This window comes from Sarcophilus harrisii, chromosome 3 (genome assembly GCF_902635505.1).
Source record: "Sarcophilus harrisii chromosome 3, mSarHar1.11, whole genome shotgun sequence".
In the NCBI taxonomy this organism is placed as follows: Eukaryota; Metazoa; Chordata; class Mammalia; order Dasyuromorphia; family Dasyuridae; genus Sarcophilus; species Sarcophilus harrisii.
Window position 1 is genome coordinate 549,815,011 of NC_045428.1, and position 15,085 is coordinate 549,830,095.

The 15,085-nt window shown below is 40.1% G+C and overlaps 1 protein-coding gene across 1 annotated transcript; it reads left to right on the forward strand.

Annotated features, from left to right (window-relative positions):
- The first annotated feature begins 656 nt into the window (after positions 1-656).
- On the forward strand, positions 657-13,032 carry C3H1orf50 (chromosome 3 C1orf50 homolog). Its single transcript, XM_031962355.1, has 5 exons — positions 657-786; positions 872-1,020; positions 4,577-4,663; positions 5,491-5,622; positions 7,526-13,032. Exons 1-5 carry the CDS (start codon positions 672-674, stop codon positions 7,706-7,708), a joined length of 666 nt encoding a protein of 221 aa, XP_031818215.1. The 5' UTR covers positions 657-671; the 3' UTR covers positions 7,709-13,032.
- The last annotated feature ends 2,053 nt before the right edge of the window (positions 13,033-15,085 follow it).

A 15,085-nucleotide genomic window follows, 5' to 3' on the forward strand; every position in this document is an offset into this window, starting at 1 on the left:
CCTTTAGACCGCCTCAGAGAACAAGCCCCGCCTCCATAGCTCTGCACCTCCTCCAAAGAATGAAGCCCCGCCTTTAGGCCGTGCACCTTCTCTACAGGACGTTTTGCCCTTAGACCTCCCAAAAAAGTGAGCCCCACCTTCTAGAACTGTGAAGCCCCGCCAGACCAACACACCTTTGGGGCCAAGGGATGCAACACGCCACACACATGCCATGCCTTCCTCGAGACTGATTCACCACCCCTAGGGCCCTTTTTCCTCTTTCCCGTCCGTCAGGAAGGAGGTGAATTAGACTTGAGCCCCACAGGCAGAAGTCTTTCCCCAGGACAAAAGGGGGACCCCTCCCCCCAAATCGTAACCACGTCCCCGCCCCCGCCTCTCTGGACGGAGCCAGAACCCTCAGAGCGTAGCCCCGCCCACAATAGAACGCCACCCTCGGCCTATATAGAAAGACTATCCCTCCCATAATCTCCGCTCCTCAGAACGGAGGCAGCATCTTCAGATCAGAGCCCTGCCCCTGAGGCTTCCTAAATGGCATTTTTAGTGACCCGTCTCTACAACGAAGCCCCGCTTCCCAAACAGGAGGCCGCGAGCCCGTCAGCCCCTCTCCAGGAGGCCACGCCCCCTGACGTAGCCCTGCCATTAGGACGCAGCCCGCCTCTTCCTCACGGCGCATGCGTCACCTGTCGGGCTTCGCTAGAGCTGGGAACATGGCGGCTCTTGAGGCGTCGGTCTGTGAACGCGACGCGGTGGGAGCTGAGGCGGGCGGGGGGACGGAGCTTCAGCCAGGTAACAGCGGGCTGGGGGCGGCGGGCTTGAGGCAGATGCTGCGTGTCCGCCGACTCTATGCTCAGGGCTCGTGTCTCCCTCGTAGGGACCCATACGGAGACCCACCGCGACCCCGCCGGCTGCGCCAAGGCCGTCGCCAAGGTCTCGTCCGACCAGTTCCTGGTGAGCCCCTACCACACCCGCCGCATCGGGAACCCTGAAGACCTGGTGGAGCTCGCTCAGCAGGTGCAGAAGGTGAGGGCAGGAGGCAGCAGCGAGGGCTTGGGGGGAGGGGGGCGGTACCCGAGACGGGGGGAGGGGGGCGAGAGCGGGGGATGCCGGGCTTCGGGGGGGGGGGGAGGAAAGAAAATCGAGGGGATGAGAGGGACGGGAAGAAAGATTTGATGATGGTTATGAAAAAAGTTTCCATTTTTCCCTCTGCCTTACAGTGCCTTGGATGGTGGTACATAAAGGTAGCCATTGCCCCAACTGCACCTTTGATAGATTTCTTGGTCCCATTTTCCAGTGAAGGGGAATTCAGATTCTTATGACTTTCTGTGACTTTTATTTTCTCCTTTTTAGAATGGGGGAAAAACTATGGGTCAAAAGACGCTGATTTACACAGGTAGATAAGTGGTATATTATCAGACTGTTGTGAGGAACATTGGCATAGAATATTGGAGGCACAATTTTTAATCTTCCAAGCTTACATGCTGATTTTGTGAATACTCCATGGACAGGGAAGGCAGTTACTGAGTGTCTGCTATAGTCATAGAATTGCCTTGGATGCTATTGGTGGGAATAAGATTTGGTCTTTTGGGAGCTGGGTAAATTGAGAAAGCATATATAAGAAATACGCAAGAAACAATTAGCTAACCTTGAGCAGTTTACAATATATGTGTACATGGATATATATGTGTTTGTTTATATTGTCTCTGTGTGTGTGTATCAAATGCACAAGTTAAAAGAGCACTTCATATTCTTTGTATGCTTATATTCTCATTTGTGATATTCTCATTTTACATCAATAATAACCTATATACCAGAAGTCATTCTAAGAAATGTACCATCAGAAAGGGCTGTTTATATGGCAGAAATGAGGGGAAGATAACAGTTTGAGTAACCCACTGGTACCCAGGAGATATTTACGTTCACATTTAATATACTTTACATTTACATCTTTACTTTAGAGAGAGGTCTCAAGCACATCAAATGGATCCTACTAGATTGTAAGCAAAGGCTAATATTTTTATTTTTCTGCTTTCCCTAGCTCCTAGCTGTAATGGGCTGAGGTTTGAGTTGATGCACTGAGGTCCTAAGCATGTGAGGCTAAATAGTAATTGGGCTATACTCTATTAATATACATGATTGGATAAAGAATGGTCCCTGCCCACTCTCCGTGCAAGTCCTGATGTGTTGTAGAGGAAATGACGATTTTGGTGGGTGGAGGCAGAGAGAGAGACAGGAAGAGAAGCTGGGAGAGATTGGGCCTGGGTTCCATACTCGTAGCTGCTGGTCATGTGGCTGCTGGTCGAGCTAGCTTCTTGACTCAGCTGCACACATTGCTATTGCCCATTCTCTTCCACCTCCGATCCTTCTTCACTGAGAATAAAGACTGATGATTTTCCCCTAACCTGAATTCCTGCCTCCTGCTGATTTAAAATATGCAATCTTCACACCTAGAAAAGTGCATTGCATGTAGTGATAAAATGATAAAGAATTTAATTATATGACTTAGAAACATAACTGATGAGGAAGCACAGTGCTAGATAATTTTAATTGGGGAATTGGAGTTACATGGGAAGGCTTCAGAGTTCTTTCTTCTTCTTGCTTACTTTGAATGTGTATAGAGTGGCAAGGGATCTGGCCCTATTGGAGTTTCTACTGGTAGCTATATAAAGTTTGTTGGGAGATCTTTTAAGATATTGCTCTATGCTATGTCCAGTCCTTTTCATTACACATCTATTTTATATTTTAAAAAATTTGGAGCAGGGAGTTTGGAAAGAATATTGTAATATTCTCTCTAAAATGTAATATTCTCTGTTTCTTTTTCTTTGGGGGTCTCTGGAAGCAGCCTTCCTTTCAGTTCAGTAATCACCACAAGTGCAGCCGGGGATTAAAGTCCAAATCCTTTATTGTCCCTTTCCAAATCTTGTCTCCTTTCCTATGGCCCAGTTAGCTTTCTTATAGTCCAGAGCCTTTATTTTCTCCTTCCTGGGACTGGGCAACTTTCTGGAGAGCCTTTCAGTCTGGCCTTGGTTCCGAGAGCTTGAGCTCCCGCCTGCCTTCTCTGGCTTCTGAATATCCCCGACTGAATTCTGGCTGAGATCCTAGCTTATATATGCTCTCTTATCAAAGGTGTGAATCTTGTAGAACTATAGTAAATAAGTACATGTACTGAACTAGAGAACTGTTAAGCATCATGCTAAATAACCATTGTCTCTATCAATTCCACTGACTTAGCACCTTGTTGCAAGTTCTGGCCCATAACAGAATATGGTATTCCTCTGGCATCTAGATCAAACTGAACGGTGAGCAGATCGAACATTTGGAGTCAGGAAAACCCTGGTTCTCTTCTTGGGCAAGTGACTTAACCTCTGCCTTGATTTTTTTTCAGCATTATAGGGGATACCTACTTCTCAGGATTGTTGTGAGAATCAAATGAAATAATATTTGTAAAGCACCCTTAGCACCATTTTGGCACTTAATAAATAATGTACCGTTCATTGACTGATTGTTAAGTGGCATAGTCAGGATTGTAGAACATCAGGCTCATTTGGCTATTCTTTCTACTAGTGAATTGTTAGGATAACTTTTAAGTTGTAAAAACCTTGAAGGTATGAATTGTATTTATTTTTCTATATTTCTCAGTGTCTAACAGTATTCTTTTCCAACTTCCCTATCTATAATGTCCCCTCCTTCTTGCCACTTTTACAACTGTAGTTCACATCACCCCTGCAAGCCCTTATCATCTTATCCTTGAACTATTTCAATAACCTTCGGGTTAGTCTTCCTGCTTCAGATCTTCCTACTCCAGTCCATTCCCCAGTCACTACACAAAGTAATTTTCCTAAAAGTATACTCTCAGACCATATCACTCTCTAACTCAGTAAAATTTAGTGGCTCCTTGTTATCACCAGGATCAGATATAAAATCTGATGTTTTATTTTCATGCTATTCATAACCTGGCTTCTTTCTATATATCCAAGTCTTCTTATACTTTTTATAACTTCTTATAGTCTTATACTTTTCTCTCCTTCACATACTGGTTCTTCTGTGAACATAGCACTTAGTCTCTTAGCTCCATGCCTTTTCACTAATAATGTACCATTCTTGAAATGCTCTCCCTCTCTACCCTGCCTCCCCTTGATTCAAGACAGTTTAGATACCACCTTCTACAGAAGGCCTTTCCTAGTGATCCATTCCCTTCGCCTTATCAAACCCTGTACTCTTACCTCTCCCCACCTGTGTTCCCAGTGATATAACCTTCCATTTACTGTGTACTACATGTTCCAAAAAAAAAAAAAATTTTTTTTTTGCATGTTAACTCTCCCATTAGAATGTGAAGTCTTCTAAGGCAGAGACCATAGTTATTTGGAGTTGGAGCAGGGTTTTTTAAATTGTTGTTTGTGTGTTTTTTGACTATTCTTTGTAGTTTTTCTTTTTAGTACAGTGCCTGATACATTGAGTAAATGCTTGTTAACTGCTTGCTTGACTGAAAATTTATGCTTACTAAAGAATTTTCTGAGTTTTTGGCTCATAAAAAGACATCCTTTTCTAGCTTTCTGTGATTTTTTATTTTCTTTCATAGGCTGATGAATTCATCAGAGCAAATGCTACAAACAAGCTGATAGTTATAGCTGAGCAAATCCGGCATTTGCAAACACAGGCCAGGAAGGTAAGGAAAATATTGCTGTTTTCCATGGTTTGGATGCAAGCTTCTTAGTTTGTATTTATTTTTCAGGCCTAAATTAAATATTATTATTATTATTATTTTACTATGTAACTGCTAGTCTGCTTGAACAAACAAAGTATCAACCATGTAGATCTGTCAGATCAATAGGGGGAACAATTATGGAATGGTCAGTTCAGCAGTTCAGGCCAGAGTCCAGTTCAATAGGAACATTCTTTTCTGTCCTTAATACATATTAGGAAACTCTTAGGAAAAAGAAAAAATACAAAGGATGCAGATTTTGATACAATTTCTAGTAATCTAATCCCCCCAAAAATCTCAATTCTCAACATTATAAAGCAAACTCTGAAATGTTACAAAGTGTTCTTTTACTTATGGGCAACTGTTGCATAATTCTCTACTAGAATAAAGCATGTTTTTGCATTTTATATCTTTGCAAACAAGTCAGTTAGAGTATAAACAGTTAGATTGGTCATAGATTGGTGTCTAAGACCAGGTAAACTTCATCTTGTGGTGCAGAGAGACTTATTTGGACCAGATAGTGTATGCAAACACAAAGGCATGTATAATAAAAAAAAAGCAAGACTAGTGGAAGCTAAGGGATCAAGAAAAAAAAATAGGTGCTGTGTTAAAAATAGGTTAGTTTTCATTTCTTCAAAACTGCTTAAATATTTCATTTTTATTTTCACTATTATGGATAAAGCCAGAAAACCAAAGCCACCTTTAGATAGAAAAATATCTAAAATTTTAGCTGGATGACACTATGAATTCTGTCCATTGTTTCATTTGTTGTTGTTTTTGATGGTACTCAGGTATTGGAAGATGCTCAAAGAGACGCTGAACTGCACCATGCAGCTTGTAATATGGTGAAAAAACCTGGAAATATTTACTACCTCTATAAAAGGGATAATGGACAGCAATACTTTTCCATCCTTTCACCAAAGGTAGGAGGACTGCATTCTTTGTCAGTGTTGAGACAGAATACACCTGAGCAAATTTACTCTTTAAGAAATCTCTTTGTGAGATCCATAAGAATGCATTTATATAGTTGCCAATGGCAAAGAATGCTGTTCATCTTTTGGGGGGGTTTTTTTTTTTTTAGGGAAAGAATGAGCCTAGGTATAGGCCTAGCAACAGACTTTGCTTTCCACTGATTATCTAGCTAACTAACAAGTAGGCTTTTCACAAAGTGATTAATTCATTAGCTCCCACCTCCCTCTTCCCCCCCCCCCCCCCCCGACTTTTCTATCTTTGCAGTAATAGTGGCAGGGTTGGGAGAAGTAGAGGGGTGGGGGATGAAGGAGCAAAGGATACTAAAAGAACATAGTTTTTAGACCATTTGTAAACATTGAGCATTGATATCTAGTGACCAACAAATGGACCTGGTACTGGAGGAAGATAAGCCACATCAATTTTTACTTTTTCTATAAATAAAACCAGGGTTCAGTAGGAAGTGGCAGCTAAATGGAATGATCATAACTGGAAGGGACCACAGATGCTATTTAATCCAACTCCCTTTACAGCCCAGGGAGAATAAGTGATCTGAGATCACAAGTAATAAACAATGGAGGTGAAGCTCTTTCCAGTTCACAAGACCTCCCTAGACAGATAAGGCATTGACATAATTGGTTTTTGGTTCATTCACAAGCAATAAAAAGCATCATTTCCTGGGATATTTGGGCATCTGTTGAAATATTCACAAATATTTGTAAAAAGAACATTACAAAAGGAATTGTACTTATGTGCCAACATTTGTTACAAAGAATGAGAAGACTGAGAACTCAATGAGCCTCCCTCCTAATTCAGTAACTTCTATGGGAAGGTGGGCAGTAAGGGAAGGTGATTAAAAACATGTTGGAAAATACATGGCTCGGGAGTAAAAAAGGAAGGACACCAAAGACATGTAGACTCATGCCTAGATCTTGAATATTTTGTTTAAGAGGAGAATCAGGGAGCACAGAATATGCCATGCCAATCATGACAAATGGAATTGGAAGCGTGGAAAATGAAATTGATTATATTTTAACATACGGGAAATAAGTAGGAAGAGAATTTCAGTGCAGCTGTTTGTATCAGACTGTTGACTTGTTAAGAGACAAGGTCAAAAATCAACAGCAAATTAGAAGAATAAAAGTAAGTAGGGATTTGGTGCAGTTGCAGCAATTTCATTCTGACCTTTTTAGACAGTCTAATGATGTTAAAACAAAGGAAACAGATAAAAGACCAGACATTAATAGAAACATCACCATTTCCTAAGAAAATTTAGCTAATGTAAATCAATTGTCATTAACAGACTAGTAGAAACCTAGAAACCACTGTACCCAGTAAACCTTTGATTTTGCCAGGCAGGTATGTTAGCCAAGAGCATCACTAATCTAGAACACAAATTTATTGGAAAAATTTTATTGAGGATTGTGGGATTTGGTGAATGACTATATCATCTCAAAAACAGCATGAAACTAATAGGAGAAGGTTTGGAGTTTAATTTTATATATGTACATGTATGTGTACACACATGTACATATATGTGTATATGTATGCATGGTTATATGTGCATATTTATATGTATATATGATGATTTCAATGTCTTAACTTAATTGTTATTAATTTAGTTCATTCCCTATTTAACGAACCATGTCTGACCAATCCTGGAGGATTCTTGAATTCTAGTCTTTCCACTTTCAAGAGATAAATGAAAATTCTCATACCTCAGCATATAATTATCAGATTTGGAGAACTCCCCAGTAACTGGCTTTTGCCTAGTAGAAATCATATCATGAGAATATAGTAGGATTTTTAAAAATAGAAATGTATGGTATATTTATATGGCTTTTTTGCCTTCTCTAGGAATGGGGGGCAAGTTGTCCACATGATTTTCTTGGTGCCTACAAGCTTCAACATGACCTCTCCTGGACTCCATTTGACAACATTGGGAAGCAAGATGCTGAACTCGGCATCATGGACAAACTTTTGAGCCAGCAAATGGCCCTGCCTGAATGTACAGAGCCCAATTTCCAGGGCCTCACCTAGTGACCATGGACAATGCCAAATAGAATGTGGGCCTGGCTATGCTCGTCTTCTTAGCTTCCCTACATCCTACTTTGTAGGAGTTGTGAGAAGTGAGATGTGATGTACACATATGAGTATCTTGGATGAAGACCCCCTGTGTGAATTGAAGTATATTTATCAACTCCATTTTGGGCTTCACACTCCCTACCTTCAGAGAATCCCCAACTAAACAAACATGGGCCAGTAACCATTATAACACATCACAACTCATCCAGATAGACAAAATCCATCGCTGTAACTACACTAGAGACTTTATAGGAAAGATAGGAAATGTCACTTCCTTAAAAAGTTTGTAGACTACTGTTTATACACAAAGGAATCCGTTTTGCCATCTCTTTTAACTCAGGAAATTTACAAATGGGACTAAGGTCAAGCAAAAGGCTTGCTTTTCTGTTTCTATAAGTGATGCTACCCTGTTCCAGAGAATTTTAGGCTCAGTCATTGTCCAAGGTCTCAGGAATATGTGCTATGCAGAATGGCAGATAGAGTAATGGGGCTGATCAGAGAAGTGATTCTAGTTTCCTTAAAGGGGATGTCTGGTCTGCATTTTCCCTAGCTCCTGTGGTCTTCTCATTTGGGTAGAAAATTGAGACAAGAGCCCTCAGCTCCTAATCAGTGTTTTAGGATCATAGATTTAGAGCCAGAAGTGACCTTCAGAAACCATTGAATCCATCCCCCTTCTTTTACAGTAAGATGGAGGAGGAGAATGAGATGTTAAATGACTTACTCAGACTCTGAGGCAGTAGTTGAACCTATTTCCCCCATGAAGCCATACGCCTTATGGATGGAGATAGTTAAATTCATGTTAGCTTGCTTTGGGGAAAAAATCCAGGCTAAACCATGAGAGTGATAGTGTGGGTCCGTTTCAATTCCAAATATCATGAAAGGAAGAGTTAACAAGAGAATGGAAATGAGGACTTTGGAGTTCTGTTTGCATAGAATTTATTTTGCTTTTTTCAATAGAATTCAGAATATCTAGCCTCCTAATCTTCTGTACCATGGACTCATAAGACTGAAAGATTGAAGGACCTAAGAAATCATCTAGTCCATCCATATTTGTTTATGGACATAAGAAAACTAAGACTGGTAGTTTCAAGGTGATCAATATCACATAGATAGCAAGGCCAGGTTTCCAATACAAGTCCTCTGATTTCCAGTCCAGTACATTTGATGTTATATCAAGCTTTCTCTTATAGTAGTGATAGTAAACAGCAAGGGAAATTCCTGAAGTTGGGAGCAAATTGCCAATTGCCTTCACTTATGTATAGCCACAGAACAAATTATATGAGTAATTTAGATAAACTGAAGTATGCACAAACCTAGTGTTGAGTTAGGATATTTTTTTCAGAATTATCCAGTTAATTGCCCTAATTAGTTGTTTTCTTTTTCCCCAGAAAAAAAAAACAACAACAAAAACCATGTTTTGTAAATAGGATTCTCCTAGATTTATCCCTAGCTAAAAGTTCCCATCAGTCTAGTTTCAATTTGTATTCATTCGGTAACTGTTAAGTGCCTACAAGGAGTATAACCACAGGTAAACTTGAGTATCATCCTCTGTGATATAGTTTGCTGTGAAGAGATTAAGCTGTATTTTAACTACAGAACTGCCACAACTCCTTGGAGAATAGCACCTATACTCCTAAACATCTTAGAGTTTAGGGTCTTTCCCACTTAGCTGGATTGACCAATGAATCACATATGGCTAGTCAAAGTCTAACAAATTCATCTGGATTTTTTGGTAAAATTAAGGCATACAAATCAGAGTTGGAACTGGAAATAATGAAGAGGGAACCATGGGGGAGAATGAAAACATGGGCAGAGAGCCAAAGTAGAGAGCAACAGCATAGTGCTGTAGCTACCTTTGAACCTAGATCCAGAATCAAATCTGCTGGAAGGACTTTAAAAAAATAGTTCTGTTCATCAGGCTCAGTTTCTGGGAACTCAAAGTGAAAGCAGATAATAGGAAGGGAGAGCTAGTTTTTATTTAAGGAAATGCACTGAGTTCTCAGTATACATTGACCATTATCTCCCTGCTCTGAGCATTGTAATAGGAAAAATTAGAACATCTGCACTTTCTATTATAACATCCCCTTGCCTGGCTATGCCTTTGTCTGATTAACCTCTTGGGGTCTTTCTATCTACTGCAAGAATTTGACATGGAACCATTCAGAGAAATTTGATGTTTATTAAGTGCTGATTGTCTAGAGCACTGTGCTGGACTCTGGGATAGAAGGATTAGATGGAGCCTTGCTCTCAGAATTTATTATAAAGAGAAGATATTGCTAAAATAAACATTACAGTCAAATTTATTCCTATTACTGATGGAAGGGAGGGAATTAAGAAAAAAAAATAAACGAGCTAAGAAAATTTAGGGATGATTTAGCCAGATGAAATGCACCTAAAAAGAGCTAATTAAACTGAACTTATTTGAAGGCTTGAATCTGATCAAAATGGCTCTAAGGGGAAAGAAAACTTACCAACATTTAGCCAATAAGCTCGATGATATAGAAAGTTCCTACAAGAATAATCTATAGGAAACTGAGAAACTATAAAACTGTTAGGCCTCAGATGTCTACATTTTTATATACCATAGCTAATAGGGAGAATTAGAGAGCTTAATACAAAAGGTAAATTTGATGTAGGTATCACTGAGCTTTAGTGAAATGAGGCTGGACTAGAATTTGGCTTTGGAAGAAAAGGTGTACTTTTTCAGAAGGAATTCCAATGGGAGTAACCTTACATATAAAAAGGTAGATGAGGAAATCTAGGAACTCAAGGCTGAAAACATGGCAGCATTTTAGAAAGAGAATCAGTGGAGGCTAAAAAAATGCAATATAGACAATAGACAAAAGATGAGTTTGACTATCAATAGGCATTAAATGCTTCTGATATCCCTGAACCATGTTAAATGCTGAGAAGACCAAAAAAAAAAAGTTCACATTCTGATGGGGGCAAAAAATATAATCGACAAGATACCTAAAAGAGAAGTAAATGGAAGTTAATCTGAAGAGGAGGAGGAGGAAGGGAAATCAGGAAGTGGGGTAGAGGGGAGGAGGATTCCAAGTATAGGAGAAAGCCAGTGCAAATGTAGAGATGAGCAATGGAAAGTCCTTACTATGTGTCAGGTCCTGTCCCATTTTATTGCAAATATTTCACTTGTCACAACATCCCTAGCTTTATAATTTATTATAGCTAAGGAAACAGGGTCACATGATCAGTATCTGGTGCTGGATAAGAACTTGTGTCTTCCTGATTCCAAATGTGGCTCTCTATCAAGGCACTTGACTGCCTCCAGACCATTGAAGGTAGGTAGATCATAAGAGTCCAGGGAAGGAGATAAAATGGAAGAAGACTGCCCTGGTAGGAAAGGGCTAGGTTGTGAAGAACTTTATATTTGATCCTGGAGGTGGTAGAAGATGGTTTGGAGTGAGAAAAATTGAGGTAGGGTGCCCAACTCGAAGATTATTGGCAATAGTTGAAAGGAGTAATGAACATCCAACCTATCGTAATGCCTCTGAAAGTGGAGAGAAAGGGATCTATAGGAAGGAGATTGTAAAGATAAAAAGATTCAGCAATGGATTGGATAAGTGAGATGTGGGTGAGAAGTTGAAAATGACACCAAGGTTGTGAACCTGAGCAATTAATAGTATTTATATAGCACTTAAAGGTTTGCAAAGCTTCTTAGAAAATGCTGCATTTTATCCTTACAGTGACCCTGAGGGGAGGTGCTATTACCCTTATTTTATAGGTGAAACAGGCAGAAAGCCACTTGTTCAGAGCTATGCAGCTATTATGTTTTTGAGGTAGGATTTTCAATCTCTCCAGTCCATGTGTACTAATATCCATTATGCCATCTAGCTGAGTGACTGGGAGGATGGTGGTACCCTTGACAATAATAGGGAACTTTGTGGGGAGGGAGGGAGGGGGAAGATGTTTTGTTGGGACCATTTATGTTTGTAAATAAGCAATTCATGTATTTTAAGAGAGTTTTGATAAATGGCTAGCCCAGGAAAGAGACTAGGGCTGAATATATCATTTGGGAATTATCTTACATATAGATGATAATTGAACCTAAAGAGCTGATGAGCTTACTCAGACAAGGCCTAGTACAGAACATTAGTTGATAGTCATGATTTGGGGGGTTGAGGAGGAGGAACATGACATGGATGAAGAACTAGCAAATGAGATTAAAGAATGATCAGATAGATGGATGATGAGGAAAGAACATGAAAATTCAGAGAAGAGAATATTAAATAGGGAAAAGTCATTAGCAGTGTCAAACAGTGAAGAAAAGTAAAGATGAAGATTTGGGAAAAGGACCATTATATTTGGCAGATCATGGGTACCTTAGGAGCTGACAATTGATGTCATCACTTGAATGATGAGGTCAAATGCCATACTGCAAGGGTTTAGAAAAGAGGAAATGGAGGCAACTAGTACAGGTGGCTTTCTCATGAATTAGCAGGTTACAAACCTGGATGGAAGGCACTTTGATCATGCAGATGTCTGCTGGAGTGCTTTTTCTGCTGAAAGAATTGACAAAAATCTTGGCTTGTCTTATTGTTTTCATTATTTAAAAGGAGTAGGAAGCCAAAAGGAATTGGTATTCTAGATTTGATTCTTTTCAATAAGGAGGAACAGATTATTTAAATAGAAATGGTGGGCATCTGAGGTGCAAATGATTATTATGGAATTTATGAACTAAGCAAAATCTGTCATGGACTCTAAACTGTGAGAAAATAGATTACAAAGTATTAATAGAAAAGTAAGGAAAAATTCCACATAGGAAAGGTGAACAACTGGTTAAGAAAATTATATTTTAATGTTTGGACACAGCTTAAAGTACAGGAATGATAGGCTTTTAGCCAGGCAGCCGATAAGTGCTGAGTACTGGGGATACAAAGAAAGACAAAAAGACAGTTTTGCCCTTAAAGAGCTCACATTCCAAAAGGAAACTACCTATCAAAAACTAGGTACATAAAGATATGTACACAATAGATGGAAGGTACAGAGCGCAGCTTCTTATACTTTTATTATTCACAACCCTTTTTTGCCCGAGTTTTTACACAAGCTTAGCTATATAAGTATATAAATCAAATATTGATAATTCCCACATTCAGTTACAAGACTTCATATGAAATTATACCCCAAAATTTAAGAAGCTTTGATATAGAGTACAGAGCACCATCTTGTCAATCTGACCATGAGAACTTCAAAATGAAAAGGGCGAAAAAAGAAAATTGCCCTCTAGAAAGACATTTTGAAGAGATGATTCCAGTGAGGAAATATGATGGGAAGAGAGATAGTTCTTAAAGAGAACAATGTGGCTGAACAGGAAACTTAATTCGGGATTTTTAAAAGACATTTTGAAAATGGAAGCAAAAGCAGGTAAGTGAGGATAAAAACAAAAGTATCCTATGATTTCTTCACCTTGCCATCCACACTTGCATACTTTCTTCCCACTTTCCCACTTCTGTTGATAGAATCTCTCTTAACATCTAACCAGACAATGATCTAATAAGTGCTAAATTCACATCTCATTTCTTTTCCCCCATTCGTAGAGTCACTATGTTCAAACCTCCAGTCCCAATTGTCAAAACTGTTATATTGCAATATCCTAATTAGTTTTGCTTGACTCTACATGTTTGGTAGTTTTTCCTTCATTGTTTATTCTTGGGATAGGAGCTTAGGGCAGGTGGGAGGGAGAAGGGTAGATTTTTGTTGATTGACAAAATAAAATTATAATTTTAGAAAGTCACCTCCCTGTCTCCAATCTCTCTTTTTACAGGGCTACTGAAATGTTCCTAACATACATACCTGATCACTCTGTGCTGACAAGTTTTCAGGATAGAATAAATTGCTTCTAGGATGACACTTTCCACAATGACTACATGTTTTCCAAGCCTTGATCCAAATGATTACACTTTGCATATTCAAGTCCACTAAATTACACTGTTAGTTTTTTACTTCACTTTATACTCCAATATTCCACTTAATGCCATGAGATGAGACTGCTGCCATGAGCCTCAGACACATTGTCAAGGCTCAGCCAAGACGTTTATTTCATCTAGCTGAAAGGATGCTCTCCTTACAATTGTTTTATTTTATTTGCTGAGGGGACTGGGGTTAAGTGACTTGCCCAGGGTCACAAAACTAGGAAATGTTAAGTGTCTGAGGTCGCATTTGAACTCAGATCTTCCTAACTTTGCCCCCTGCTCTATCCACTGCACCATCTAGCTGTCCTTCCCTTTACAACTTCTTAGAATACTGGGTTTCTTTTCCCTTTCCCCAAAACTGGTTACACCCTACCTGGTACTTCTCTGTGGGCTCATTTCCACTTCAGATTGCTGTTTTCCCGGATCTTGGAGGCAGGGGTTAATCTAGGGAACTTCCTTGTCCCAATTTCAGTTGCTGCCCCATTTCTTTGTGTCCACTTGGAACTCTGCAAGAAGTCTATAGGATTCTCTCTGGGCTGAGAAGCATATTTGAAATGGGAAGGGTGGCCCACACAAGTCTCGGTTTGTGAGGCTGAAACGGATAGACTTCACGAAACCTCATAGACGATCGTCTTGCCAGACTCTCGGAAGGAAGGAAAGAAAGAAAGAGAAGAGAGACAGAGAGAAAGGAAAAAAGAAGGAAGAGAAGAGAAGGAAGGAAATAATATGGAAGGCAGAGGGAAGGAAAGAAGGAAGGAAAAATGCGTCTAAGTGCTGGTTCGTCCCGAGGTTAATAGCTGCCTTTCTGTGATCCCCATCCTCAGGACTCCTCCGCCCTCCGGGATTGTGAGCTCAGAGGGATGTGAGAAAGGATAAGGAGGAGATCAGTGTCCAAGCCACGGATGGCCCCCACCCCAGCTTCGACCAGGATAGTCATCCCCTCAGAATACCCTGGCCCCCGGGAAAAACGTAATTTAAGTGGAACAGCTTCTCTAAAGCCTTCTGAAAACAAAAATGGGGGGTTTCAAAACCCTGCTTTCCCCACTTAAAACCTTTGCTCCTCCAAAGCTAGACTTCCCAGGAGTCGTCAAGTAGAAGGGATCAGATCTGACTGGAGACATTACAGTGGCCGGGGCGTGAGAATCTTAGAACGCAAGTAGAGAAAATAGAGTTGGAGTGGTTCTAGAAGGGAAGTCTTTTAAGCCCCAGTGTAAGGGCGGTTGGGATCCTCCCCAAAGTATTCCGAGTCCAACCCAAAATCGAGTAAACATCGATCAGGAGCAGGTTGATCCTAAGCTCTAGGTGAAGGAAAAGGGAGAGAGGGGCGAGGGTGAAAGAGAGGAAAACGGGCTAGTGGGATCTAAGGAGTGAATTGCCAATAGATTTTCTCTATATAGTTTTT

Bases quoted from the DNA above. Each gene is read 5' to 3' on its own strand.
- C3H1orf50 (XM_031962355.1), top strand. From the start codon at position 672: ATGCGTCACCTGTCGGGCTTCGCTAGAGCTGGGAACATGGCGGCTCTT. The intron at 787-871 runs GTAACAGCGGGC...TCTCCCTCGTAG, and splicing joins GGGGACGGAGCTTCAGCCAG to GGACCCATACGGAGACCCAC. The intron at 1,021-4,576 runs GTGAGGGCAGGA...TTTCTTTCATAG, and splicing joins TCGCTCAGCAGGTGCAGAAG to GCTGATGAATTCATCAGAGC.